Below are 27,363 nucleotides of genomic sequence, written 5' to 3'. Positions count from 1 at the left end.
CCGCCGCATGGAGGCGCAGGAGGAGGCGCGGCGGCGCAAGTTGGAGGCAGGCAGGGCTAAGGTGAGGGGAAGCGGTCCCGGTGAGGCGGAGGCTGCGCTGAGAGCGCTGCCGGGCCCTCCCTGCTTGGCCTCAGCCCGGCCCGGGTCTCTCCGCTTCCCTGTGACTCGGAGCTGGGAGCGGGCTGCCGGCCTGAGGGTGTCCCCGGTTGGGCTCCACAGGAGAAGCCGTGCCCACCGCCTGCGGGGCAAATCCCGCTGCGCAGGCATGGGAACGTTGACTCGGGTCAGCACGGAGCAGCTGTGAGCTGTGCATGTGCATTCAGCCTCTGCTCTTGTTGTTTCTCCTCCCAGCTCTCCTATTTTTGCCCAGGATTCAGGGTTTGTGCTAGGGATATATAATATTGCACTGGGGATCGAGGATCCCGAAGAACAGGTGTTGTGTTATTACTCGGTGGCTCATTCCCTTGCCTTGGTGTCCGCAGGGAGAGCAGAGAGCTGGGCTCGCTTTGGTGCCTTCCAGTCACGCCAGCAGCAAACACTTCATAAGCCTTGAACATTCAGGGGTAGTGTAGGGACTTGTGTGCAGCTCACAGGATGAGGCTGATGCATAAAGATAATATTTAGGGACTTATGAGGCTGATACATCAAGATAACATTCTCCGAGTAATTGTTACCTGCAGCCACGTGTTTAACGCTGGTTGTGTGCTAGCCCCGTTAGATAAACACTTCTGCTTTGGTTTGGTAATGATGTTCAAGGAGCTGATTGAAAATGCTTGGTTACTGTCCTTTTAATTCAGTGTTTCTGCTGGGTTTTGTGCTGGTTTTGTCATGTTTCCCTTCTGGTTGTCCCTGCTGAATAAGGCTTTTTAGTTCTCACCATTTCAGTAGGACTGGAATGGTGGCTATAGACAGGGTTGTGGGAAGTTTGGACCCATCAGATCTTCCCAGATCCTGCCCTTTCTGCAGGGAACCTGACTGGATGTCTGGCTGGTGGGGTCAAAGGTGGCTTGGGGCTGTCCTGTGTTTGTGTTTCAGCTGCTTCCCACCAGTGCTGTGCAAAAGAAAATCCAAGAGAGCTTTTGTGGAAGGGAGCAGGGCTGGAGCTGAAGCTGGAGCTGCAGCCTGGTGCTGGGCAGTGCAGCTCCTCCATCCCTGGCCTGGCCCTCCCTGATGCTGCCATGGATTCCACACTGCCTGCTCCTGCTCAGCAGATTCTCCTCTGCCTGCCTTGCCAGCCTTGTGCTGTGCTGTGAAAACAACTGCTCAAGAAAAAGCTCTGAAAGCAGGAGCTCCTAAGGTTGAAGAGTTACCTTAGCATGGCACAACTTGTGTTAGCATTTCTGTTAACATACATTAATTCCAGGTGTAGGACCTCTTTGTGATTAGAAAAATGTGGCAGACTTGGCTTGAGTAAGTTAGCAGCTCCCACCTGTTGGAAAGCTGTTGTTTGCCATTAAAAAAAAAAAGAAAAAAAATAAAGGCAGGGACCTGCTTTATGCTTCAAGTTATACCTACAGAGCCAGGGTTGCATTTACTATTTTTATACTGTGTGCCAAATCTCTCTCTTCCCATTAAAAAACAAAAACATCATTAGCAGCCCCGTCAGTGTTGCTGCTGCATGGAATGCTGAGAGGAGAGGGAGAGTTTAGAGGCAGAGATAGATGTGGTGCTTCCTCTGCTGATGAAAATATCACAGAGATCTGTTCCCTGGCTGCCAGATTGTGGGCACCAGACAGCTTCCAAAAGGCTCCCAGGTGACATTTCCCCTTTGTTATTCCTCTGCTTTTTATTTTTCTAGTTTTCTCTGTGCTCCCCTCCTCATGGACACAGCACGGTTTTGAAAGGGAGGAAGCACCATGAGCAAGTGCAGGTTGTCTCTCCTAGAGCAGCTTAAGGTGATCCCATCCCTAGTGTGACACAGGAGTGTTCAGTGCCCACCAGATCAGCTTTCTGAAGCCTCTCTGGAGGAGCTGCTGGCAGCAGGGGACAGAGTGAGGCTGGCCTGTGTGTGAGAGGCCTCTGTTGTGGCAACCTGTGCAGTGATGTAACTGCAGTTGGATGCTGCTTCACTCTGGAGGTGGGAACCCTTGAGGGCTTTCTGCCTCACCCCCACCCTCCAGAAAATGAATTATTTCATCTTTAGCATCCTTAGATTTTAGTCTGCTAAGCAATGACTTGGCAGAGAAATTATTATTATTATTATCTAGATGTTTTCCTCTTCAGACCTGCGCTTGCATTATTCTTTTGCATAAAGGAATTTAAAATTCCATTTTTGAGATGCATTTAAGTTATCGCCTAATAATATTAATAATAATGCCAACTGTTGTATTTATTGGAGATTGTAATTGGCACCTAAGTACTGACTGTATCAGGTAGCCAGATTCCTGTTTGTAACAAATGCAATGCTGATAGCCAGGGTAGTAATTGAGAAACAGAACAAACCTAATTATTCAGAGCTGCTTTTTTCTCCTTATTTGTTTCCACCTCACCTTAATTAGTCTGCATGTTGATCACCTGTGCCTCTGGTTACAGAGCTCTGTGCCATACCTCAGGTGTGGGAAGTTCTGCTCTGCTTCCATTTTACAGTTAGTACCTGCAAAATGAGTGCAGGTTTTCCAGGAAGTTTTCTCACCTCATCATTTTGAGGAAGGTCTAGAAAATACTTCTTGGTTTTGTCTAAGAGCACTCGTTGTTTATGTTTGCTGTATCCAAGAGCTGGGCTAACGTTTGTTTGAACAACCTGTTTCTGTTTGGTGCTGATGTGGTTTTCTGCTCTGTTTTCTCTGGGTATTGGTTTTGGTACTCATTTCTGAAGCACATAAAGTAATACATCAAATTTTAACTGACTGGTGCTGGTGAAATGAAGTTGCAGTGCTTTGGTACCTGTGGAAAGGTGTCCTTGTGGGTGCTGTGGAGGACAGTGCTCTCAGGGTTCCTGTGGCAATGCTGCATTTTGGATAGAAATGAAGCTTTCACTTTTGCATGTGCTTCTAGAAAGCAAAAGGAAAGTTAAATTTTTGAAAACAGGCATGATGGCATCTCACTGTGGTGAGGCAGAGGCAGTTGTGTCTTGTTTCTTTCTTCATGTTCACACTCAGTACTTGGTGCTGGCAGTGAATTTGAGATTCTCTTACAACAACTCTTCATGTAGCTGATGAGAGGCTTTGGAAACCTGATATTGCTCTAAATGGAACTTTTCCCATAAATCTGGAGCATGCCACTCCACCAAGTCCAGTAGTTCCATAAAGTTTTGGTGTAGTTAGATATTTTTGCATGGCATGTATTATTAGTTTATATGTTTAGTGTGTGTGAATGGGACAAAGTAAGTTTTGTTTTCTTTGACCTGTGCATTTAAAAATGTAGAGTGTTTAGGTGTTCAGTCATGCCAAGTTTTGGTATTTTAATGTGAGATTCTTGGTCTCCCTTCATGAATCAGTAACTGCTCTTTGTAATTCCCACTCTCTCTGCCTTTCATCTTTTCTGCTTCTTTTACTCCTGTTTTCCCTTTTTCCCTGCTTCAGCAGTTTCCTGTACTCTCCATTTTCCTGCAGGTTTCCTGCTGCCCCGTTTCCCCATGTTATCAGGTTAATGAGTGCTGTAGCTATTTCTGACACGCAGTGCCATCAGTAAGTGCTGGAGCTGACACCTGGTTTCAGAGGATAGTATTTGTGTCTCACTGCAGCTTTGTGGTCTGTTCATTCTGCTTGTTAGCAAAGGCACAAGTCTGGCAATCTTCACTTAATCTGCATTTCACTGTAGGAATTACAGAAGGTAGCCTTAAAAATTAAGTTTTTGTACATAAGAATTTGATCAGCTGGTAAGAAATTGATGTTTTTCGGCAAATGAACCATTTAGACAGGCTGCTGGGTGTAGCAGATGTGTAAGTGTGCACCTGTTGAATAGCTAAGCTGTCAGCTGGAAGTTCCTGTAAGGAGAGGGGACTGAACTGGATCCTTTTCACAAACTGAATGAGAAGAATGGAACAAGATTTTTCTGCAAGGTGGCTGTTTGACAGGAAAACCAAGCTGTTAAGCTGTGGCTTTTCATATGAATTGCAGGTAGAACTTGGCAGTGATGTTTACATCCAGTCATCAGTTAACTCTGTTTTGTCTCATCACAAGGATATTACACTGCACTTGATAACTTGTGGTAACTTGTGGTTTTAACCTTGAAGTCTTTTTCCTTATCAGAAGGATGTCTGGATTTCTGCTGTGTGGGAGATGTTACTTGGAAATGCTGCCTAAACACAATACTAGAGTTGAAAATAACAATAATCCTTTTTAAGCTGTTTAGGGTGTTAGGGAGAGTTGGGTAATAAATTGTCAGTGACATTCTTTACAAGCCCCTGGGGCTTTGTAGAGCTGTGATAGCCTGATAAAGTAGAGCATCTGATTCTTCAACAGAAGAAATTAAAATGACCTGGCTTAATTGATTTTCTATTTATGTACTGGAGGCTGCTTTCTGGCGAAGAAGTTTTGCTGTGTTCTCTTAAAGGGGGTGGCAGGGAAGGAGCATTAAAATCAGCGGAAGTGAATCCTCATCTCAAAGCTTACGCTGGCTAAGACCTGTTTAGATGTGTCTGTAGGGGTGTGCTGGTGCTGGCACCATGACAAGGGGGTTCTTGTTTTTGCTGGTCTTGCAGAAAAGCTGCTCAATGATTATTTTTTCCTAATGCTTCTACTATATTGACAAGTTGTTCATTTACTAATTTGTTTTGCTGTGATTCTGGATTCTTATTGACACACCAAGTTTCACTGAGTAAAACTTTGATTCTTGTGTGGAAATGAGCCTTTAGTGCTGGTGTGAGATTTGCTTGATGGCACAGTTATCCAGTATGTTGTGAGTTATCCAGGCAGATAAAGCAGTTTTTCTGCAGATGTACATAATTTCTCAAGACAGGAGCTCTGTCACCCATGACTGTGTTAATCTTGTGGTCCTGCTACTTTTTCCTTACTTACCTCTCCCTGTACCTCTTGCAATCTTTCCTGAACAGCTTGCTTACTTCAGACAGCGAAAAGCAAAGGGCGACGTCGCGCAGCCGCAGAAAAAGGCGGCGAAGAGGAAGGGCTCGGCTGTCCACGCGCATGACCTTCCGAAGGAAGAGCACCCAGTAGCAGCCAGACATGCTGGGAAGGGCTTAGAGCCTCAGGCTGGAGACACCAGCCTGCCAGAGGCACCAACAGAGGCACAGGTAAATTTTAGTATTTCTTGCCTTGGCTCCACTCCATCCGCAGGTAACAAGTGTTCATATCGTTGTTTTACTCCGTTGAGTGTTAGCTCATGGGCCACTAGCTTCTCCTGAGAGGTAAGTGAGCTGCTGTTATTTTCACTTAGAAAAGTTCACTCTCTAACAAAGTAATCTCATTTAGTAAGACATTACATGGCCTGGGCAGCTGTTATTGCCAGGGAGCTGTTAGCCTGCTAAATTAAAGTTTTTCACCTTTCGCTGCCATGGACTTCTCTTTGGGCAGACCTGTGGTTATGTGGCTGTGAATTCATCAAATGGCAAATCTGGATTGGGAGATCAACAGATTAAAAACTTCCAGGCCCTTGTAATGCACAGCATTCATTTGCTATTTTATCATTTGGCTGGCTCAAATATGTTTAAATGTTTTCTGAAAAACTATAATTTATTCCAGCCATTGTAAAGCCAGCAGAGATGTTATTTCCACAGATTTAAGGTGTGACTCTGCTTGTGTCTGATGTATTTTGGTATATATGTACTGATGGCTCTCTAAAGGTAGTCATATTCTCTGTGGAAAGAGTTTTGTGCCTTCTGCACCAAAAAACATCTTTCCAGATGTTGGTGTGTTTTCACAACATACCACAATAGCATCAAACTAAAGTGTTTGCAAGCCTGCCGTGATGGGGGTTAAAATTTGTGTGTGTTATTTTGCTTTCTGTGTTGAGGGTATCCCTGATGCTTTCAGAATATCTTCAACAAAATGTTAGCATTGCAAGGGCTTTTTTGAAGCTACACACTGAGGAAAAACAGTGTTTTGTCACTCAGCCATAGCAGTGTCCTTGCTGCATTTGTGTTGCAAATAAATTAAAAAAACAAACCAAAATCACTTACTGCTGCAAAGCAGCTTTTTTCAAAATAGCTGGTTGGTAAAGCAGCTGGAATTCTAGGTTACCTGGAGAGGGTGCCTCCAGGGAGACAGTGATCATTGGGAACTACTTCCAGCAGACTCAAAATGCAGGGAGAGCTGTGGACTGCCTTTTCCAAATAATGAAATAATCATCTTGGTCTTGTTGTGACTTTAGTGAGAGGGAAGCCTCTTTCAAGGTATCAAGCTGTGTTAAATTTGTGTCAGAAAAAGGTGTTGCTTTTGTGGTTACCTGAATGGTTTTAGCATGTTTGTTAATTAATCTCCTATCAGTTTACTCATTTTAAGTAGTGGAATAAAGATTGCTTAAGTGTTTGCCAGCTACAACAGCAGAGGATCAAGTATGGAATCAGTGTTAAGGCTTAGCCCTAAATTGAAGTGGACATTATAATACTTGTGTTTGTTTGTTTTTTTGTAGTTTAGTTCATTTCACCATGAAAGACCAGCTGGATTTACCATAAAGTCAGTTTCTTACAACACAGACCTTTTTGGCTCATACTTAAGATGCTTCCAAAATTATTCTGGTTTTCCTTATTTTTATTTAAAATAGCTATGATTTAGTGTTTGTTTCATTTGTTTATTTACCAGGGCAGCACTGATTTGTCTAGCTGGGAGTCACTGGATGATCATGGAACTGAAGTAAGTGTGAAAAGGTGTATCTTTAGTAAAAGGTCCTGAATAGAGCTGAAAAAAGACTGATAATTGGTTGCTAAAATGATTAATTGACCCTTGTTATCAAATATGATGAAACTGATGTGATTTCACTATTTTATAGTATAAAGCAGGCATTTCTCTGTGTGTGCCTTTACTGGCTGTGAAAATTGGGTTTTGTAAAATCATAGACTTAGCCCAGAGGAGTGTGAATGTTTCAATGCTTCCAACTGATACATGGGTTCATTTTTTGTTGTTTCACACAATACAAACAAAATGTATTTAAAATAACATACAAGATACTGTACCCTCTGTCATGAGTGTAACAATGTTGCTCATAAGAAACCACAGAAATTTCATTTTAACTGAAGAGCTTTACATTGTTTCTCATTTGGGTGGACTGTTCTCCAGCCAGAGGGATGTAAAGGCTTTGTTTAAATTAGTAATATTCTGCTTCCTTCCTCACAACTGGAGGTATTTAAATCCCAATACATGCCAAAATGGTATGTTGCCACCATTTGGTGCTGTAGAATCACAACACTTTACTTTTGTGCATTAAACTATCATGAAATGTATGATCATTTTTAATTTGGAGTTTTTAAATCTTGAGGATTTTATATATATAATGTTTCTATTAGATACGAAGTCCCAGCATTGAGTTAATTTTAAAGTAGGATTTGCCCAGGACTTAACCTCGAAGCTGAATTTGTTTTCAGATGAATCACAAAATGGTGTTTTTAGTGAATAAATGCATTTCTGTTTCCTTTATGAAGAAAGCTGGGGTAAATTCTGCAGAGTACAGCGAGGCTGATGCTCAGGTGTGCCAGGCAAGGATAGCTGAGCTGGAGAGCAGGCTGCTGGAGAAACAGGAGGCAGTGGAGAGACTCACTGTGCAGATGGATGAGCTGCAGGACCAACTCACCCAGCACAACGATTCCATGCAGCTCCAGGTGTGTTTCACAGAGCTGGGGAATGGCATAATAGTACCTTATTTTAATCCTAAAAAGATTTCAGCCTCAAAAACCTGTTGTTTTTTTAGTGAGAAGTACTCCACCTGGCTAACATGTACTGCAAAAAGCAGCATCCTCTTCCAGAATACTAAAAAAATATTTTGCCTTCCCTTTCTCTAACAATTCTATGTAAAGGTAAATTATTACCACATGCTTTTTAAGACTAGTTACTTTCCCCTTTATATGTTCTTTTTCTCATTCTAGGATTGGGGAAATAAAAGCATTTCCTGTTGATGAGAAATAAATTGAAAAGATAAATGTGATTAGCAAAAAATAGGATTAATGTATCCCATCTCATTAGCCTCCTCTCACAATGCTGAAGGGAATTGCAGGCAGATAGGAAACAATTTAGGGAGTACTAAATATTCATTGTGTCCTTTTTGAAAACATGATTGCTTTTTACATCAATGAGAGCTACAAATCTGGAAGTAAAAATACTACTTTCATTGCTGGTAGCCCATAATTTGTTTTTAACATCACTTCTGGTTAGGTTTGTCATCTCTGAGATCAGTTTAAGACTACTCTTCCTTCATGCCTGCCATCATCTTTGAACACAAAGATTTCTTTGGTTAAAACTGAAATGTTACTACAGACTCTGTAATGGCTGTGCTTCAAGAAAACCTACTTGGTTCCAAATGTGTTAAGAATATCTTAATGTCAAAAGTGCCCTTCTTGTGGCCCCTGTAGGAAAGCACAGTTCAGGAGCAGAATGAAATCATCAGGAAGTTAACCACCTGCCTTCAGCAGGCCAAGAAGGACCGGGATGAGCTGCAGGAGGAGGCTGCGCGTGTGGCTGGCCAGATCCACGATTTACAGCTCCAGTTACATCAGGTGTGCCCCTCCTCCAGTGTGCATGTCCTTACAGAGACTGCAAGAACAACTTGAGACTGTGGATGTAAAAACATGGAGCTGGTCATGTAGCTCCTTATAGTTCAGTTTGTAGCACAGCAGTGAAAATGGTTTCAGGGCAAGGCAGGGTTTTTTCCTGGTTGCTACAGAGGAGTACTGGAAATAACCTCAGATTTTCCACTTGCTTGCAAAATGTTTTGAAGGTCATTGCACTTCTTTGTTCATCACTTGAGCCCTTGTTAGGGAATTTTGCACAGTGTTGTTAGTGGTGTTATGGGTTGAGTGCAAGCATGGGACAAGCCCTGCCTTAGGTTCAGGTTTTTGGCAGCAGTTTGAATTCAGGTGAGGCACACCTAAACAGCTCTGGCTCGTGAGTTCTTAAGAACTGCAGATCAGGTTTATCATAAATTGAATTATTTACTGAGTAGGCAGAAGATTAACAGACAAATGGCCTTAAACAGGTTGAAACAACTACTAGAAGATTACATTAAACAGTGCAGAAGATAAAGGTATCTCTATTATAGCTAGCAAAGAAATTCTATAGATTAGGAGTCAGTGTAACTTATCACTGAACTGATGAAGTACAGAGATTGCTTTTCCTCAACCCCCAAGAGAGTGACCACACAGTGGCATCCCAGCTTTGGGGAAGGCCCCATACATTTCCACAAAATGTGCAGAAGACTTCTGCCTTCTGAAAATATGGTGTAGCTTGTAGAGTTTGTGAAGTTAAGTGTCTGTCAGTCAGAAATTCAAACTAATCTTCCTTCAACCTCTCTCCCAAAGCAACATGTTTATTGTCAGCTGGGAATGCCACCTCCATGGTGCCAGAAATATCTCACTACCAGACAGATGTCTGGCCTGAAATATTTCACCAATTAGCAAATTCTTGTGAGGGGGGAGATGCCCTGAACTATTGCACCAGCTGATAGGCAGAACAGATAAGCCATTCTGTGGTGGGGGAATGTCCTGCCACAAGTGGTTTGTGGCCTGTGCACAACTGCTGCTATACAGTTTGGGCTTGCATGTGATCATTTGTCCTTTGCCAGAGAAATGTATGAGTTTCTGCTTGGGCAACTGGAACATCTCAGCTGTTAGACAGAAACTTGCAGTGCTGAGGCCATGTGACTTGGCTCAAAGAAAGAAATTTAAAATTACACAGTTCGAGCAGCCTTTATGACACACAGGAACCTGCTTCAGTGCAACAGGTTGATTGTGGATCTAATCTCTGTATAATGAGCTATACTGCAGCCTTTGTCTGCTTTAAAATGTATTTTTGAAAGTGCTTTATTCTTTCTTGGTGATACTCAGCGTTCCAATAGCTATTCTCTTTGAACCTATTTCTTTGTTGTCCTTGGAGCTTTGTAGTATATGCCAAAGAGAAATGTTTCTGTGTATTAACTGTTTCAGGGTTGCAGGATATGGGATTACAAATCTTAAAAATTTTAAAAATAAAAACTGAGACTTTGTAGTCTAGGGATTATCTTAATGGAGTTTCTTATGCCCTGAAAAAGGTCTGCTAAATGAAATTTAGTAAAATAACAAAAAATACTGCTTTCTATCTACAGTTCTGGTTGCAACAGCAAAATACAGTAAAAGTGAAGGCTACTCAACAGATGTTTGGGATTTGCACCACAAGCCATTGAAAGACAAGGATCAAGCCTCAATAGCATTTCAGGCATATTTTAAATAAGTCTAGTGAGATGATGCACATTGTGGAAGGATGTCAACTTCGATATCAGATGAAAGCACTAGTACTATCTTACATATTTCTTGGTTTTAGCAACATACTGAGAAAAACATCTTAAATAAAACATATTTTATGTTATCCTGACTGGAGAAATGTTTTCCTTTCATTTGAAGGGGTGTGGAAAGGAAAAACCAACCTTTATTAATGAGCTGTAAATCCTTTGCAGAGAAGGTTTTGCTCATTGTCCCTTAATGGCATGTCCAGTCCATTGGGAGTTCTGCTTGGTAGTGGAGGAATTCAGTATGATTTATTATGCTAGGTTTATAGGTTCATCATGTTAGAAAAGTCACCACAGGGATGAATTATCTAACATTTGCATCTTTTCAATAAGTGATAGTATCTAAAATATGACAAGTTTTGTCTGCCTATTTAGGATGGTTTTTATTCCTTGAGAATGAAAGATGTCGGGTAAATCTGTAAATACACTTGCTTACAGGGAATCTTGTGTATGGGTTCTTTGGATACAAACTTTCTCCTGACAGTGAGTGCCTTTTGTGTCCAGGTTACTGAGCTGCTGAGGAGTAAAAGTCTTAGGAAAAATGAAGGATTAGAAGCCCAGCAGCAAATGTCCTTGTTTCAGGATCGTCTCAGAGAGCAGAATGCGCACTTGGAGAGTCTGCGTGAGAAAGCACATGACCTGCAAGTACAGCTGGAGTCTTCCCAAAAGGTAAAAACTTCATTTTTTTTATTATTATTTCAAATTTGGTGCTAACTTGAATTTGCTGTAGGGACATATTCATGAAAAAAGCCTTTTTATATAGAAATAAATTTATTGGGATTGTGATGACTACCATACATTAATGCAACAGCTTAATGTCTGGTTTCCTTTAAGAGTGTAACTGGTAGTGCCATAAATAGAAACCTTAAACTTAAATGTTGTTATTTTGAATGCAAATTAAAAACATGAAGCTTAAGGAAATGAAATCATCATACACTTTATATGTAACATTTTCTTTTTAAGAATACCAAAGATAAAGAAAATCTGCTTGCCCAAATGGAAGAGGATATGAAAGATACAGTGCAAAAGCTACACAAAAGCATAGATGAAAAAGAACAATTTATTAAAAGTCTTCAAGATCTACTGACATCAGAAAGATCTGGCTTGTCTGTACTACAGCACACACTTTCTCTTCGGGACTCAGAAATAACAGAATTAAAAAAAGAAATTGCTTTATCCAAAGTGAAAGAACAGCAACATATTGAAGAACTGAGAATCAGTCATGAGAAGGACATTTGCAGACAGTTGGATAACTTGAGGAATGAGCTGGAGAAGTGCCACAGAAGAGAGATTGCAGAAGCCAAGCAGATCTATGAAAAAGAAATTATTTTAAAATATAAAAATGAACTTGAGCAGTTCAAGAAAGAACTCTATGCTTTGAATTCTGATGAAAACATTCAGAATTTGAATGGCATAATAATTGACTTAAATGTAAGGCTTCAAGAATCTGAAATTGGTAAGGAAAGTTTGAGGAAGAAACTAGAAAACCAACGGGAAGACTTTCAGAGGGAAAAATCTGAAATAGAGACTAAATACAAGGATTTAATTGATGGCCTTAAGTATCAACTTGCTTCTGCAGAAGAGCAAGCAAAGGAAGCCCAGCGATATAAAAAAGAAAAACAGTCCTTGAATGAAGAGATTCAGAAGCTGAATTCCTACATCCAGGAATTAAATGAAAAGCAACTTCATGAGGCTAAAAAATGTATAGATGTAAGGCAAAATCATGATGGAGAGATTGTCTCCAATGAAAAGTTACTGGAATTGAGGGAAAACCAGATTTTATCAGGGAGGTGTCAGCTGCAGGGAGTGGGTCTGGAGGAGATTTGGGACAGAGCATGCCAGCTGGAAGGCAGGGATGAGCCAGTGTATCAGCCAGAAGTGGAGTTCCAGTCTGACTCCTCAAGGGATCAGTTAGAGGAAACAAGGAATTTAGAGATCATGAGGGATAATGGAGGTGGTGAAGGGGAGAACCTGTCTGAAGAACCCTTGTCAGAGCTGGGGCTTCTCAGTGGTGATGAGGGTATATTGGATAAATACCTCATTGCCACAGAAACTCCAGAGGACTCCTATGGGTCCAGCTCTTGGGAGGGCCATGCCATTGAGGAGGGCAGATGCAACATGTATGGGTTAGACAGCAGTGTGCTCCTAGAACCCAGCAGAGAGTTTGTGTCTTCTTCATTAAACTGTAGCCTTGAGGAGGGGACCTGTCTTAGTGCCTTGGCTCAGGACCTTTCTGAAGAGGCAGAGGTGAGAGCAGAGGCCTTTGTTTCATGTGTGTCAGATGGCTCCCTGCAGCAAAACAAAACTGGGGACCACGGTGACACAGAGGAGGATGAGATGATGTGTTTGGCAGAGAGACATCTGAAGCCAGCTGAGCTGCTCCATCAGGAGTCAGCCATGGAAATGCCTTATCAGGACACCCAAGAAGCTGTTGGAAACTGGGAAGAAGGTGTGTCTGAGCTCTCTCATAGGCATGCAGAACTGGAGGAAGAACATGAAGCACAGATCCGTTGTGAAAAAGAACTTCAGAGAATGGAGAAGGAGAAAGAACTTGAAAATAAACACATGCTTCTACTAAAGCAGCAAGTTGAGGATGGAGGCCAGCCATCCCTAACACAAGTGTCAAACCCCTCTATCTGGCTAGAAATGGTGAAGGACCTCCAGGAGCAAAGGGACATGTTGGTGATGCAGCTGAGAACTCGGGAGCAGTTAGTGAGAGATGCTCAGGAGCAGAACACAGCTGCTGATTCTGGGACAAGCGAAGGGCAGGCTCTTATTGGCCGTCAGCTGGCAGCTCTGCAAAGCCAAAGGGATGGGATGCAAAGCCAGCTTGATGCTCAGAGGGCTAAGAACCAGAGAACAGCAGAGCTGTTGAGTCAGAAAACCGCATCTGAAGAGACATTGCTAAAAGAACTGGAGTTGCTCAAAGCTGAAATCAATAATAAAGAACAAAATTTAATGCTTTTGCTGAAGGAAAAAACAGCCTTAAGAGAGAGACTATCCAATGTGGAGGAGGATCTGTTGAAAGCAGAAAAAGCACTAGCAGAGAATGCTAGCATCATTGAGGACCTCGAGAAAAACATCCATGAGCTTAATGCTGAAATGAAAAAGATCAAAGAAATACAGCAGTGTGAAAGACTGAGCTATGAGGACAGGTTGAACCTCAGCAACCAAGAAATTACTAAACTAACTGCTGAAATAAAGGAAAAGATTACTGAATACAGTGAGGAAAAAAACCGGTTGACTGAAGAAATTGCCCAGTTGAAAAAGGCTCATTTGGAGCTTGAGAATCGCTTGCAGGAGTCCTGTCAGGCTGCCCAGGAGGCTCAGTCCAAGCTGGAGAAGCATTTTAAAGAAGAAATGGATAAGATGCAGACTCAACACCTTGCTGAATTAACTGAAGTGAGTTTGGCACACGAGAGGCAGGTAGGAAACCCTGATAACTGCAGGAGTCGTGGGATTTCTGAATGCTTAAGGTAGCCATTGCAACTGTTTGTATGCCTGTTTTCAGATGAAAGAGTTAAATGCTGAAATAAAAGACAAAGTGGAAGAGCAACAGAAGTTGGAAGAAAAAAGAAAGGAGGAGATTGCTGTAATAAAAAAGGTACGTGCTGTAATTTGGTTTATTTTGGAAAAATCAAGTAATTTTGCATTGTCATGTAAACATTTTAGAAATGCAAAAGTCTGTTTATTGTTTTATTTGATGTTTTTGATTTGGGGTCAGGAGCATGGAAGAATTCTTGCTCCATAATTAGGGCTCAACAGTCATATTTTGAAGGAAGCTTTTCATCAGAGCATTCTCTGCAGGTTCATGAACGGGAGCACGACCGGGAGATCGCTGAGCTGGCTGCTAAACACGCAGAGGAAATGGAGCAGCTCCGTGCTGAGCTCAAGGAGGAGCAGAGGCACCTTTTAGATGAACTCCAGCAGCAAATGGCAGCCACACACAGAGCAGAGCAGGAGCAGGCTCAGCTCCAGTCCCAGGTAAAAACAGGAAATCTCACAGTGATTAATACAGTTCTTAGCTGACTGGATGAGCTCCAGCATAGACAGAAATCGAGGAGCCTTCTCCTTAATTTCTGTGGCTATTACATATGCTCTTTCACATGGTGCTGCAACCAAAGGAAAAGCAGTTTTCTCTTGGTGGGTGGTAGTAGATATTTTAGAGGAGTTCTCCAGAATCCTCGCTTTATATTATATTTCAAATATTTAATATATATTTTAATATATATCTTAATATATAATTATATCTTAACATTCATTCTGAAGAAAACTGATTGTTTAAATTGATGATTTTAAGAGAAACAGCTTTGTTTTTTTGTCTTGGTGAGTTTAACAAGCTAATTTTATAAAGGATATAAACCCCTCCCACTTTTTAATTATCCCACTATTAATAATTAGGAATGCTATAGTGTGAAAACCTGACTTTTACTTCTGTATATTTCCTGGGTTTTTGAACATTTCCACTAAATGCAAAGTGGAAATGGAAAGAATGGTCTAGCATTAGGTCTAATTACAACCTGTTGGTACACTGAGTAGTTTACTTAAGATTGAGAAGTGGTGAATTTTATTTCTACTTCTTCAATATCACTTAAAACTTTACTTTGTTAACAAATTATATACTACAGCAAACATAAGGAATTCTTTCAATAGACAGTGACTGGCTGGGGTGAGCTCATGTTCTGCTTTGATGTGAGGAAGTGGACAGGTACAGGATATTTTGTAGGGAATTAAAAGGCAGGTAAAAAGCCTTTTTACATTGCACTGAAAACATTAAAATATTATAGCAGCTTATTTTAAGGGTTCCTTTAAGGGTCTCCTTGCACAAAGAAACCATCTCCAAGTACAGAAAGGCAGAACTTAGATGTGTTGAACAGTGAAAACTGCAACTAGCGATGAAAAAGCGAGCACATGTCCTTAGAGGGGAGGGAGAAACCCTTTTTTACTCCACTGCAGACACTGCACAGCCTTGAACTGGAAGCTTTACGCCTGACCTTAAACAATATGCACACCTCCCAGCTGGAGCTTACACAGTCCAACTTGAGGAAAGAGAAAGAGACTGCCCTGATGGAGCTGCGCGAGATGCTCAATGACAAACGTGCTCAGGAGGTCGCCATTCTGCAGAGCCGCCACCAGCTGGAGTGGGAGAGGATCAAAGAGCAGTGTCTGAAGGAAAAAGAAGACCTTAAGTCCAAGTATCAGCAAGAGCTAGGTATTAAAAGTGGGGAATAAGTGTTTTCTTCCTGCACAGGTTGCTGTCTTGGTGTAGAGCTGGCCTGTGAGTGACAGCTGGTGTTACCTCTAAGATGAGCAGGACTGCCATGTGCCAGAGTGCATGTTTGATATATGAAAATGAAGCTGTGCAGACCTCAGTTGAGTTGTTCTTCATCTGTAAATTAGAGCTAAACTGAACTACTTTCTTTTCACTAAGTTCTCATAAAAAACTTGTTCAGTGCAGAGAATAGCTGTTAACCTTTTGTCAGGGTTTTTCTTGCCCTAAGTCAGCACTCAGTTATCTTTCTGAGAAGATGTGTGAATGTTTCCTGGCTTACCCTGTCAGAGTTGGGAAGGAGCTGAAAGGCTCAGTGAGAACCTTTGAGCTGCACTTCATAACACTGTATTTTGGCATAAGCAAGAAGGCAGTTGCACCTCATAGTGCTGAAGGCCTGCTAAGGATGCTCTTGGCATTGCTTGGGAAGTTTCCCTCTTTGCAGGTCAGACCATTTTTGACCTGTATGGCAGAGCTTGAGGAATTTCTGGAGGAAGGTTAATCTTGCAGCACCTCACTGAAGAAGTTGACAGAATCACAGGCTGGTTGGGGTGGAAGGGCTCTCTGGAGATCATCAAACCCCCTACTATTGCAGGTTCACCCAGAGCAATTTGCACAGGATTGTGTCCAGGCGTATTTTGAATATCTGCAGATCAAAAGGCTCTACAGCCTCTCTGGGCAGCCTGGTACAGGGCTCTGTCACCCTCACAGTAAAGAAGTTTTTCCTTGTGTTTAGATGGATCCATGGGGACCATTGCTATTTGCAGGCCTCCAGCCAGACTCTGCACTGCTCATCACACCCTTCTGAGCTCTGAAATAAGGTTTAGAAACCATTCCTCTAGTTGTCCTTCCCTAAGAGAAAATATTTAAGGGTGTCTCTTTTTGACCTAAAGTAGGAAACCGTTTGTTACCACCAGTAGTGCAGTGAACTGACTGCACAGTGGGATCTGGGAGCAGGAGGAGGTCAAGATGCAGTTCTTAATATCAGTTCTCTTAAATTGTGTTTTACTGTTGTAACTTAATACCAGTTTACTCTAAGTTTTTCTTTCCCATGGAAAGACTTGAAATAATGGCTGCATATTATAAACTATTAATTATAAGTAAGTCTAGGTAATGTGGCTGATAGGCCTTTACGGGGTTCCTGCAAATCAAAAAAGAGGCCAAACAAGAAGCTGGAATTAATTAGGGGAGGAATTGGAAAGGAAGAATCTGTTGGTGTTGGTGATAACTGGGCAGAGAGTGGCATCTGTCTTGCAGTCTTTTTTACTAGACATTTGTAGAAGAAATTTTGATGTTTCCTGCTTGCTGCTGCTGCATGCTCCACCTTCTGTCTTTTCTGTGCTCATAGTGGTGTGCTGTGAAATGTTAAAACAACATCAATATTCCTTTATATCTTTACTTTTTAGTATCATGTTCTCTATAGACTTAAGCAACCTTTACTAATTAAATTGAACTTTAGTTTCTGAGTTGTCTTTGCAGCTCTAAGTTCCAGAATGCTTGTTTTCTAAAATGAAAGTGAACTAGTGGAATAGAACATAACAGCAGGTGTGGCTAGAACCCAGCATCTTAGTCTGCTCTATTTAAGTCCTGAGTTTGATGTTGAAAATTGTAATCTCATTCATATTTCTACCTACTATTTCACACTATTTTATGTAAATTTATTAATTCGTGTTTTATTTCACAGTTGACCAGAGAAAGAAAATAGAATTGGAAATGGAAGAGACACATGTCCAGGCATTAGAGGTACAAATTCTGTTCTTTATACAAGAAAAAAAGAAAGGTCCTTTCAGAAAACAAGAGGTACAAGTCCCAGATCTGCGACAGATTTATTGCAAAGGACAAATAATGGAGAAAAAGAATCATTAATTTACTAAATGTGTTTACTGTAGTATAATGCATGTTTTACTCTCTTAGACCCTCAAAAGAGACTGGGAATTGGAGTCTGATAGACATTTACAAAGTGTGTGTGAGGAGCTGTGTGGAAAACATCAGGCTGAGATGATTGCACTGCAGAAATCTCTGGAAATGGATCTGGAAAAAGTCAGAGCAGAGCTGGGGCTTCTTTCTGTTGAGAATGTGCAGTCTAAAAGTAAGTATCCTGCTCTGGGAGGCAGCTGTTTTATTGAACAGAGACATTGGTTTTACAACATGTGTGAAAACAAATACAAGCTGTATTTATGTAGCCTTATTTAAAAACTGAGACAATGGTATGAGGCTGTCTAGACAAGGTTGTAAATGAAAAATGGTTTAAAACCTGGATAGCATTGTTGCATTTCAACTTCCACAGAGTATGAGATGCAAGGTGAACATTAAAGGGAGGTGCTGTTTTGCTCCCATCTGAAAACCTGTTCCGACAGTTGCTGAGTTAATGAAAATTGTGGTTTACATTAATAAAAGTTTTTTCTAACAAAAAATTGCATTTGGATTGTGGATAGTTAAGGCTTAATGGAACAAATGGTTGTCTCTTGGCTAACCAGCAGAGTGGGATGCAGAGAACAACAAAGCAGTGCATGGAAATATTTGACTTGCAAATACTTTACTGTTCAAGCATTTCTGTGATTCCCTGAAAGCTTGTGCTGAAGCTAGAGAGAATACATTTCTGGTTTTGTTGCACAGAAATTGTACAGGTTATTCATTCACTGAGATGAGGGAGTAACAGAACTAATTTTTCATTTTAGTGAAATGTATAGAATTGGAGAGGCAACACCAGTTAGCCATCTCAAAGTTACAAGAACAACTGCAGGCTGAACATAATCAACTCCTAGAAGACATAAAGATGAAAAGCCAAGAAAAAGAACAGGATCTTCAGAAGGAGGTAAGTTACATTTCTTGAGCAGTTTAGAGTAGTTGATTTCTCTTTATATAACAAAAACTAGACCATATCATTTGGGTGATCTGTTTGTATTTAAAGATGTTATTGAAAAAGCAAAATGCATCATGAGGCAGGTAAATACTCTGGGAGTTTCTGTAAGAGTTCAAAACCTTTGGAATGCAGTTGCTTTTGTGCCATCTCTTCATCCATATTTATATTCCTAATTTTATGGTTCTCACATTTTATTTTTATCTAGCTAATGCCTTATTTTTTTTTTTTGCCAGTGGAGATACTTATGGCATCAGGAACAAATTCTTCCCTCTCAGAGGAGTGGGTGTAAGAGTTGAGAGATGCTGCTCCTCAGTATCTCTGATACTGTCAGGAGCTGAGAGTGGTGTTGTCACTGTTTCCACCTAGTTCTGACAGCAGTGCCTCTTCAGTGTAAAATAAGCCCTGAGAACAAAATTGTTTAACAAGTTGTGGTGGGGTGGTTTTTTTTTTTCTGGTTTTAACATGTTTTTTTTTTTTGTAGCTGGACCAGCTTCAGGTCAAGCATGAGCAACTCAAGGTTCAGTCTCAAGAAGAAATGAGGCAGCTTTGGTCTCAGCTTGACAGCACCCGAGCAAATCGACAAGAGCTAAGTGGTATGTTCATAGCTGACACATTTTATTTGATTTTTTGCCTCTTCTTCATACAGAAGCACACATTATTGACACAAAATGCTTTTAGCTGTTTTACCAGAAACACACAGGAAGGCCACAGTGTCAGTGGGTTGTAGCCCAGTGATCTGTCTGTAGGTTGAGGTGAGTTGGTGTCAGATGACAGGTTCTGCAGTGTGAAAAAGCATGGTATGAGTGTGGGGGAAAAGCTTACTCCTGTGCTTTTCCTTTCCCTTCTCACTCCATTCCTGCACAGTATAAAAATATTTCATGAAAATGAGAGGTTTTTCATTGAAATACCAAATTAAGTATCATGTAATTAAAAACTGGAGAAAATGCTGGTCAGTGCAGTAACATGCTCTTATTTATATTTCTGTTTCAAGAGCCAGGTGTATTAAATAAAACAGCCAGTTTTGCAGTTCAGTGGTTGGAGATGACATACACTTTTGAAATAAAATATAACATGTCTTAGATATATGTGCCCAGACATTTATAACACATGAAAAAACTTCTGTGGAAAAGGAAAACCTAGGACCATGACTCTGCCAGTGTTCTTGTGTTGAGACTCTAAAATGAGGTTCTTGAGTTCTGCTGGGGTAGTTAGAACAGAAGGCACATGTAACATACTTCACATGCTGTTTCAGATTTTCTGAATAATGTAACTTTAGGTAGCTTTTGAACTGTATTAAGATTTTGTTTGGTTTGGTCATACACTAAATAAGTATTTTTTTCTATCCGGCAGACTTTACCTTAGCTATTTCATCTTTTTGTTTTGGTATTACAGAATTATAGTACATAGCATTTCATAGTATTGGCATGAATTCTTCTCTGTAGCCCTAATCTCTAACATTTCACATGTTTTTCTATGTTTCTAACCACTCACAATCCCATTCTTTGGACCCTTTCTTTTTCATCTTGCATCAAGGTGGTGAGACCAGAGTGCAGGCCCATGGTCCAGGTGAGGATTTCTTGGTGTGTGAGATCTTAAAGGTGTTTTGTTTTACTCTGCTGCTCCTCATTTGAGTGCTGATTTGACCATGCATTTGGGTTGATGGCAGGATTCAACCAAAGCAGCTGCATGATGGGATTGCTGCTCTGGTGTAAGAATGCCATGCCAGTTCAAAACAATGAAATACTTTTTTGGGTTAATTTTGTGCTAGTAGACTTTGTTGGTTTGGCAAAACCTACCTATATCAGATTGGACTTCCCCTGCCTACCTCATTGATGGTGTCACTTCCTGTCATTTGATTCCTCTGGTCCCAGTGCCTGGCAGCTTCTCCCTTTAGAAGCAGGCTCGAACCATGGATTTACTTTACAGAATCATGAAGTGGTTTGGGTTGGAAGGAACTTAAAGATCATCTCATTCCAACCCCTACCATGGGCCAGGACACCTTCCACTATCCAAGCCCCATCCAACCTGGCTTTGAACACTTATTTCTTCTCTTACTCTTTCTGTTGACATTTTCATTGAGAACATTTTTTCATGCTGCCAGTGCATTTTCTGTTTTGCTACACAAAACCACATTTGACAATCAGTTGTGTTGCTCCTGCATGGCATCCTCTGTTTCCATCAACTTTTCTTAAGTTTCTCTTGTGTAGCACAAGCAACTGCTTTTCTCTGGGAAAGTTTCTTTTCAAGGAACTTCTCTAAATTCCTTCTTGAAATGTATTTCCCTGTTCAGTTGATTCTTTGGGGATTTCACTAACTTGAATTATTTGGGAACTTGAGGTTTTGGGAAAGCTTATCTCTCTTGAGATTTTTTTTCCTTTTTACCTACCTTTTAACTTAGCTAAATGCTACTGCTGCTTTAATACAGAAGTGGGGAAGAAAGCTCCCAGAGGGTTAATGAAAAGGATGCAGTTCTCACTCTCTGGAAGGAGGGCAGCTTGCTGAACCAGCCTTGGTAGCTGCTTTTTACTGCATTCCTGTTACATTGGTTGTTCCTTTTAATCCAGTCAGCTCAGCCTCTGATCACATGATGGGTAGCAAACCATCATTAAAGTATCATTTTATTTTCCTTCCTGTGATTTTTGGTTTTCTGCATAGTTTATGTTCAATTTGGTTTTGTTTGGATGGTTTTGCCTGGAGCAAATCAAATGTTCTTGAATAATTTATTGCTTCTGGGTGCTACAGCATCAAGGAGATGTGAAGATTAAGCAACAGTGCAGGACTCTGCTTGTTGCCAGCCTAGTCCTGGACTGCAAGAAAATGAGGAGAGCTAACTGTACTGGTGATTTTGATTAGCATGAGGATGGTTTCTCTGAATGCAGTGTAACTGAGAATGTCTTCTGAGGAAGGAATTTTTGTCTGTCACAAGTTCATTTTTCCTTTCTCATTGCTATTTGCAGTGAATGGTTCTTATCTTACCTCAACCTATGATCTCTGCCTTTTGTGACTCCCATTGAGAAAGGGAGTAGCTTGTGGTGTTTTTAGTGGAAAAATAATGGGACAAATATTAATGCCATTCCTAAACCCCTGACACTTGGCAAATAAACCTGATCTTCACAGAATGACTTGGCCTAAAGAGATGTGTTCTTAGTGCTTGTGTGGTTTTGCCTCTGTTCCAGAGCTAAAAGAGCAGCTCCTGGCTCGAGCAGCACAGGTAGAAGAAATAGAGTGTTTAAAACAGGAGTTTGAGCAACAGCTTCAGCAGAGAAACAGGGAGCATGAAGCTGAACTGGAACAACTGAGACTTCATTTTGAAAACAAGTTAAGTGTTGCTGAAGAAAACTACAAAAAGGAATTGACTTTGTTGCATCAGAGGCCACAAGAGCTGTCGGACTCTTCACTGCCAGAGTTGGAAATGAGTCAGGATCAAGCAGGGGACAGCAGGTGATCTGTTCTTTTTCCTTCCATTTTGTGACAGCATGCTTCCATTTTATTTTTCTTTGGCATAAAAGATGATATTAGCATCTATTGGGATTGAGCATTAGGTGATGGCCCAGTCCTGAGCAGTTGTTACAGTTGCCCTTTGCCTGCTTTCAGTACTACACTATAAATCATGAAGAAAATTTAACTTGATTCATGACACATCACAATCTTAAACTTTAAAATCCTATTCTCAGGTCTTCTGTCACACTTTTTGAAGAGACTGCTGAGAAAGAGAGAAGTGTTCCACTTGATCAGCTAAACCAACAACTTGAACAACAACAGGTAGGATTTTTCATGTATTAAAAGTTCTACTGTTTTTTACATTACCTGTATGAAAATTGATATCTAATTCCTAGCTCTTGCAAAGAGAAAATTAATTTAGTAGGGCTTAATTATTTTTGACAACAGTGTTGTGAATTACCAACTTTAAATAGTTGTCAGCCTCAGTGAGGCTGTAGAGTAGAACAGTTGTAACAGTGCTCTGTATTTTTATGTTCTGTTTGGGTTATCCTGTGCTGAGTAAGGAATTTTTCACTTCTGAACCAGTGCAGAATTCATTTCTGTTTTCTATCATGCTGTTAGTAATTGTTCCTGTCTTTGTTCTCTTCAAGCCAAGATGCTAATTGGCCCCTCTTACATTTATGCCTCTATTTTCATCCACCTTGCTGTAACTGAAGATCTCAACATTTTTTGCACAACTTGTTTCAAGTTGACTAAGAGTTGGGAAAAGGAATTTTCCTTTCTGTTATTGAAAGATTCTCACCATGGTTTCTTAGAAGCTAAAGATCTCTTCCTAACCCTTTATTTCTGTAGGAAGAACTTGCCTGTTTGCAGCTACAACTTACAGAGCAACACAGGTGTGAATTGGATTCCTTGAGATCCTCCCTTGCACTTCAGTATAAAGAGGACCTGATGAAAATGAAGATGGATCTGTCAGACAAATATGCCACAGAAATTGAGGCCTTGAAAAGAAAGCATGCTTTAGAGCTTGAGCAGCTCCATGCCCAACTTTCAGAGCAACAGTCTAAAGGTAGGATGGCCTGACAGACTGGGAAGGGAAAAACAGTAAGCTGCTTGTGTGGCTTCTATTTTTCTTTAAATAGGCTTATCTGAGAGAGTTTTCAATTTTAGTTTACCCTGAACTCTGGGGAACATTTAATAGATATGTTAATCCCTTTCATTGAGCACTTATGGGCACATTGAGGTCACTTCTGAAGATCTGGTGACCTAAAGTTGTTTATTCTGTAGTAAAAACTACTAGAACTGTGGAGCAGTTCCTAAAAGGAGTTGATCAAGTTCCTGTTTTGGATGCCTAGAAGGGCACTGTCATCCAAACATTTGGACTAACAATAAAAATTTAGTTAGCTAATTTAACACACATGGTTATAATTGTGTTCCACAGTATGTTCGTTAAAAGGATTAGTAGAGCTATTTTAATTTGCACTTATATTTCTTATCTTCAATTATTTATTTTTAATACTTGAGAGGATGTCAAAACTGTTTAAATTAGAATGTTCAGAGATTTGTCCCATCTGACTTCTGGGGAAATGCCTTGTATAAATATGATGTGCAAAAAGAGGAGATAAAACTTCCATAAATCTGCCATTACATTGCCCAGAAAGAAGTTCTGCTCCTCTGGCAGCTGCAGATAAGGAGGGAGGTCCTGCCACAGGTTTTATGACTATTCTGTGTGTGTTAATACTGGTAAATTCCCAAGGTGGTGATAAAATGGAACAGAGTATAAAATCATCCAGCTAAGGGGTTGCCCATATTTAGCTTGGCCTACTGATAAATTGCACAGACAAAAACATTCAGGTTTATTTCTATACATCAGTAGGAGCTGTTAAAATAAATCCCAGCATGTCATTTTATTGTGTGGCTTGGATTTTTTGTTTTTCTTTCCAGAAATCACCAAACTGTGTCTGCAGAGTGTTCAAGATGTAGCACGCCAGGTTGAGGTGGAGGTGGCTGAGCGAGTGTCTGTGCTGGAGGAAGAGCACAAAGCCAAGCTTGCTCTCTTCAACTCTGAGAAACAGCACATTGCAGAGCTCTCAGAGGAAATAAGGCATTTAAAGGAAGAGCTTATAAAACAAAAAGATTGTTCTGAGCAGAATGAAAAGCATCTGAAAGAAGAAATGGAAAAGGTGCTTTGTACTGCAGAACTGTTTTGTGTAGAGTTGGGCAAGCTCCAGCCTGGTGGGAAGGCCTGGGGGGGAGAAGCAGCACTTGAATTTCAAAGTCCCTGGTTTGGGGATAGCAGCTAAAGCTTTGAGTGGACTTACCTGGATAGACACAAATGTTGGAATACATTTCTGTTCTGGGGTGTGTCTTGCACCTCAAAATCTGAGAGCTGAGGCATTCATACACGGAACCGTCACTCTTACATGTTAAATCAGCTGCTCCAGCTGAGGATAAACTTGGAATAAATGTTAATTCATTGCTTAAATTGCTCCATATTTGAATGCTTATGAGAATTAGATGGGTGAAGCTCATATTTATCAAGTCCTCCTTTCCACCCTTTTTAGAGTCTTGCATTTGTGTATCCTTTTACAGGCTTAGAAACTGATGCAAAAAGCCAGAGCCTTCTCTAATGGAGCAATCATTTGCTGCTTTGACTTCTGTTTTTGTGCTATATGTTTTTTATGTGGCTTTTAAAAGAAGTTTAAAAGTTTTTATTCATGCCTAATAGAAACACCTAAGATGCCCATAACTGTATAAGTTGAACTCCTGAAAAGAAGATAAGTGACCTCAAGAGAAATCAACATAGAGTACCATATTAATTCTAGAATTCTGCCTTAATTTTTTCTTATCTTCATAACCCAAATTAATTCTTTATAATGCATTGAATGCATGTCAGCTTATAAAGGGTCATTCAGCCTTACTTTCATTAAGCAGGGTTACTTCACTCCAAGGATTTCATCTTTTCAAGACCTTAAATGCCTGAGAGTGTTCACGCGCTTCAGTTTGGTTTTGGGGGTTTATTCTTTTTCCTTTTGAATAATTGTCTTCCCAGGTAAAATATAAAATTGCTGAGGATCACAAAAAAGAATTAAGAGAAGAAGTCCAGAAAATAGAGACTATGTACAAAGAAAAAGAGAAGAAATGGCAATGTGAAAGTGAGGCCCAGAGAATCCTAGCAGAAGAGAAGTTATCACTACTGCACACAGAACTGCAAACCAGAGCAGAATCTGAGAAGCAGAACTTACAAAAACAGTTTGAACTCCGTGAAGCTGAAATGATTCAACTTCAAGATCAGCAAGCTGCCAAAATTCTGGAGCTGGAGAAGCTGGTGAAGGAGCAGCAAAACAACTTGCAGCAGCTGGAGGACAGCCTTGCAGGTGCCCAGGCTGTGCAGAAAACTCAGCAGCAATATGAAGCTGACCTGGAGGCAGCCAAAGCCCTCATGGCAAAAGAAATGGAACAGGCCACACACTGCCTGCAGGAAGAATGTGCACTGAAACTCCTGGAAGCACAAAACAAGTAAGTTTCCCTCAGAAGTTCACTCATTGTTAAGAGTTGCTTTGTCTTGCTTTGGACTTCATGAGTGATAGTGCAAGGTTGTCACTTGATGGCGCTATCTGTAAAGACATTTCATCTAGTCTAGCAAATAAAATGTAGTCAAGTTTTGCCTGCTAGGAGTACAACAAAGCTGGAAATCAAATACCAGCCTTCAAAGAGAAGTGTAATAGGATATATAAGTGGAAAAATTCTCTAAATGTTTTTAAACAATTGGAATCAAAGTCAACAAGCTTTTCCTGGTGAATTAAGCTTGTACTAACCATTGAATTAGGGTTAGCACAAGCTGAGGTTGATGGGGCCCCCTTTGGTATTCTTTACTTTGGGTTGGTTACATGCCTGGAACTCCTGTTTTTCTTCCCCTTCCTGCACCTGTTGTTTCAAGTGAATTAGGGGAAGTAAACAACCACTTGTTGGTATTTGAATGCATTGCTTCAAATTGATCCCTTCTTCCTCCCCAGAAATATGTTCACAGAACAAGACTGGAGAAATAATGACTGTAAGAAAGCACTGAAAGCAGCAACTTAACTTTTAGCTAACTGGTTTTTTTTAGGTATTGGTGTCTGCATGCTAAAATACTGTAGTCACTGATTGCAGTAAAATGCAGATACTAAATTTTCTGCATCAAGCTTTAGGCAGAACTCAGCTGGGTTTGGAGGACCCCCCAGCTGTCCCACATAGACCTCCACAGTGGTTTTATATCTGTCTTTACCAGATGTTTTTAGAGGTGTTGGTTATGACAGTTCATTTATTTGCAGACAACACATTTGACATGTACTGCCATGACAGTATCTCATGGTGTATACATTGCTACTTCTCAAATATATTTCTTTGTATTTGTAAGTTAATAGGGATGCCAGTTCCTGTAGTAATAACCAGCTACTCCCAAGTGATATTGCAGAAACCTTTAATTATGTGACTATGAAATCATCATTGTGGCTTGCTTTGAATTTAGTTCTGTATTTAAAGCATCAATTAAAACTTGTGGAGACTAAGTGAGGTCTATTTATTTTCCTTGGGCTATTATTTATTAGCTCAATTATTTAAAAAAAACAGTGACTTTTTTGACAATATTTCTTAATTGTCTTGGAAATAATACAGGTTTATGGAGGAGCACAAAGCAATGACTCAGAAATTCACGACTGAGCAAGAGATTCTTCTCCAAAAGCTGAAAGAGAAACATGTGGATGAGCTGGAACTCCAAAGTCAGCAGTTAGAGGAGAAGCATAAGCAGCAGATTTTGTCTCTGACAGCGGATTTGCAGGCAAAACACCAAGCTGAAATTGAGACCCTTAAATGTACACTGGAAAGCAAACAGCAGATTCAGCTTGAAAGTTGTGTTGCTGAACTACAGGCAAAGCATCAGGCCCAAATTGATGAGCTGGAGGTTAAACACTTATCAAATCTGGATTCCTTGGAGTCTTCCTACCTATCTGAAATTCAGACCATAAGAGATGAGCACTGTAGGGCTCTGGAGAAGCTACAGCTGCAGCACAGGGAGCAGCTCCAAGAGCAGGATAAAATCCATCAGGCACAGCTGCTTCGGGAGATTGAGATGCTGAAATTGAAGCATGCTGAAGAACTTCAGCTGTCCCAGAATAATTTGAAAATTGAGCTAGCTACTGCTAATGTGGAAAAGCTTAAAACCATGGCTCTTGAAGCAGAAGAGGCTCATAAGGTGAGTGAGAAAGAAAACCTGGCATAGGAGGTGAAATTTCATGACACATTGTGTGGGATCACCTTTTCCTTTGTTCCCAGGGGATTTTTTCGCAACCTCTTTGTGCCAGCCCTGACACATTGTGTGGGGCCATATTATGAACTGAAACAGGAAACCCCAGCTGAAAATTAAATCCATCTGTTGATTCCTGCC

The 27,363-nt window shown here is 40.7% G+C and overlaps 1 protein-coding gene across 10 annotated transcripts in view; it reads left to right on the top strand.

Moving 5' to 3' along the window:
* Positions 1-27,363, top strand: part of PCNT (pericentrin) — a 70,270-nt gene continuing 42,907 nt past the window's right edge. For 5 of the 10 annotated variants that reach the window (XM_054277632.1, XM_054277630.1, XM_054277633.1 and 2 more), the window contains exons 1-21: positions 1-61; positions 4,994-5,191; positions 6,699-6,749; positions 7,535-7,711; positions 8,459-8,602; positions 10,870-11,034; positions 11,329-13,791; positions 13,877-13,969; positions 14,173-14,349; positions 15,322-15,577; positions 17,319-17,377; positions 17,549-17,723; positions 18,313-18,449; positions 18,979-19,090; positions 20,031-20,063; positions 21,674-21,938; positions 22,172-22,259; positions 22,791-23,007; positions 23,883-24,121; positions 24,991-25,457; positions 26,595-27,171. In XM_054277632.1, coding sequence (XP_054133607.1) covers positions 8-61; positions 4,994-5,191; positions 6,699-6,749; positions 7,535-7,711; positions 8,459-8,602; positions 10,870-11,034; positions 11,329-13,791; positions 13,877-13,969; positions 14,173-14,349; positions 15,322-15,577; positions 17,319-17,377; positions 17,549-17,723; positions 18,313-18,449; positions 18,979-19,090; positions 20,031-20,063; positions 21,674-21,938; positions 22,172-22,259; positions 22,791-23,007; positions 23,883-24,121; positions 24,991-25,457; positions 26,595-27,171 — 6,147 coding nt within the window. In that variant the 5' untranslated portion in view covers positions 1-7. The remainder of the gene's footprint in view (positions 62-4,993; positions 5,192-6,698; positions 6,750-7,534; positions 7,712-8,458; positions 8,603-10,869; positions 11,035-11,328; positions 13,792-13,876; positions 13,970-14,172; positions 14,350-15,321; positions 15,578-17,318; positions 17,378-17,548; positions 17,724-18,312; positions 18,450-18,978; positions 19,091-20,030; positions 20,064-21,673; positions 21,939-22,171; positions 22,260-22,790; positions 23,008-23,882; positions 24,122-24,990; positions 25,458-26,594; positions 27,172-27,363) is intronic. The other 5 variants (XM_054277637.1, XM_054277635.1, XM_054277634.1 and 2 more) reach the window with 4 other exon arrangements.

This window comes from Melozone crissalis, unplaced genomic scaffold, assembly GCF_028551555.1.
Source record: "Melozone crissalis strain CALT ecotype California unplaced genomic scaffold, PUWL_Pcris_2 ptg000023l_1, whole genome shotgun sequence".
NCBI classification, from domain to species: domain Eukaryota; kingdom Metazoa; phylum Chordata; class Aves; order Passeriformes; family Passerellidae; genus Melozone; species Melozone crissalis.
The sequence above is the reverse complement of the archived record's forward strand: the minus strand, read 5'-3'. Positions and strand labels throughout refer to the sequence as shown.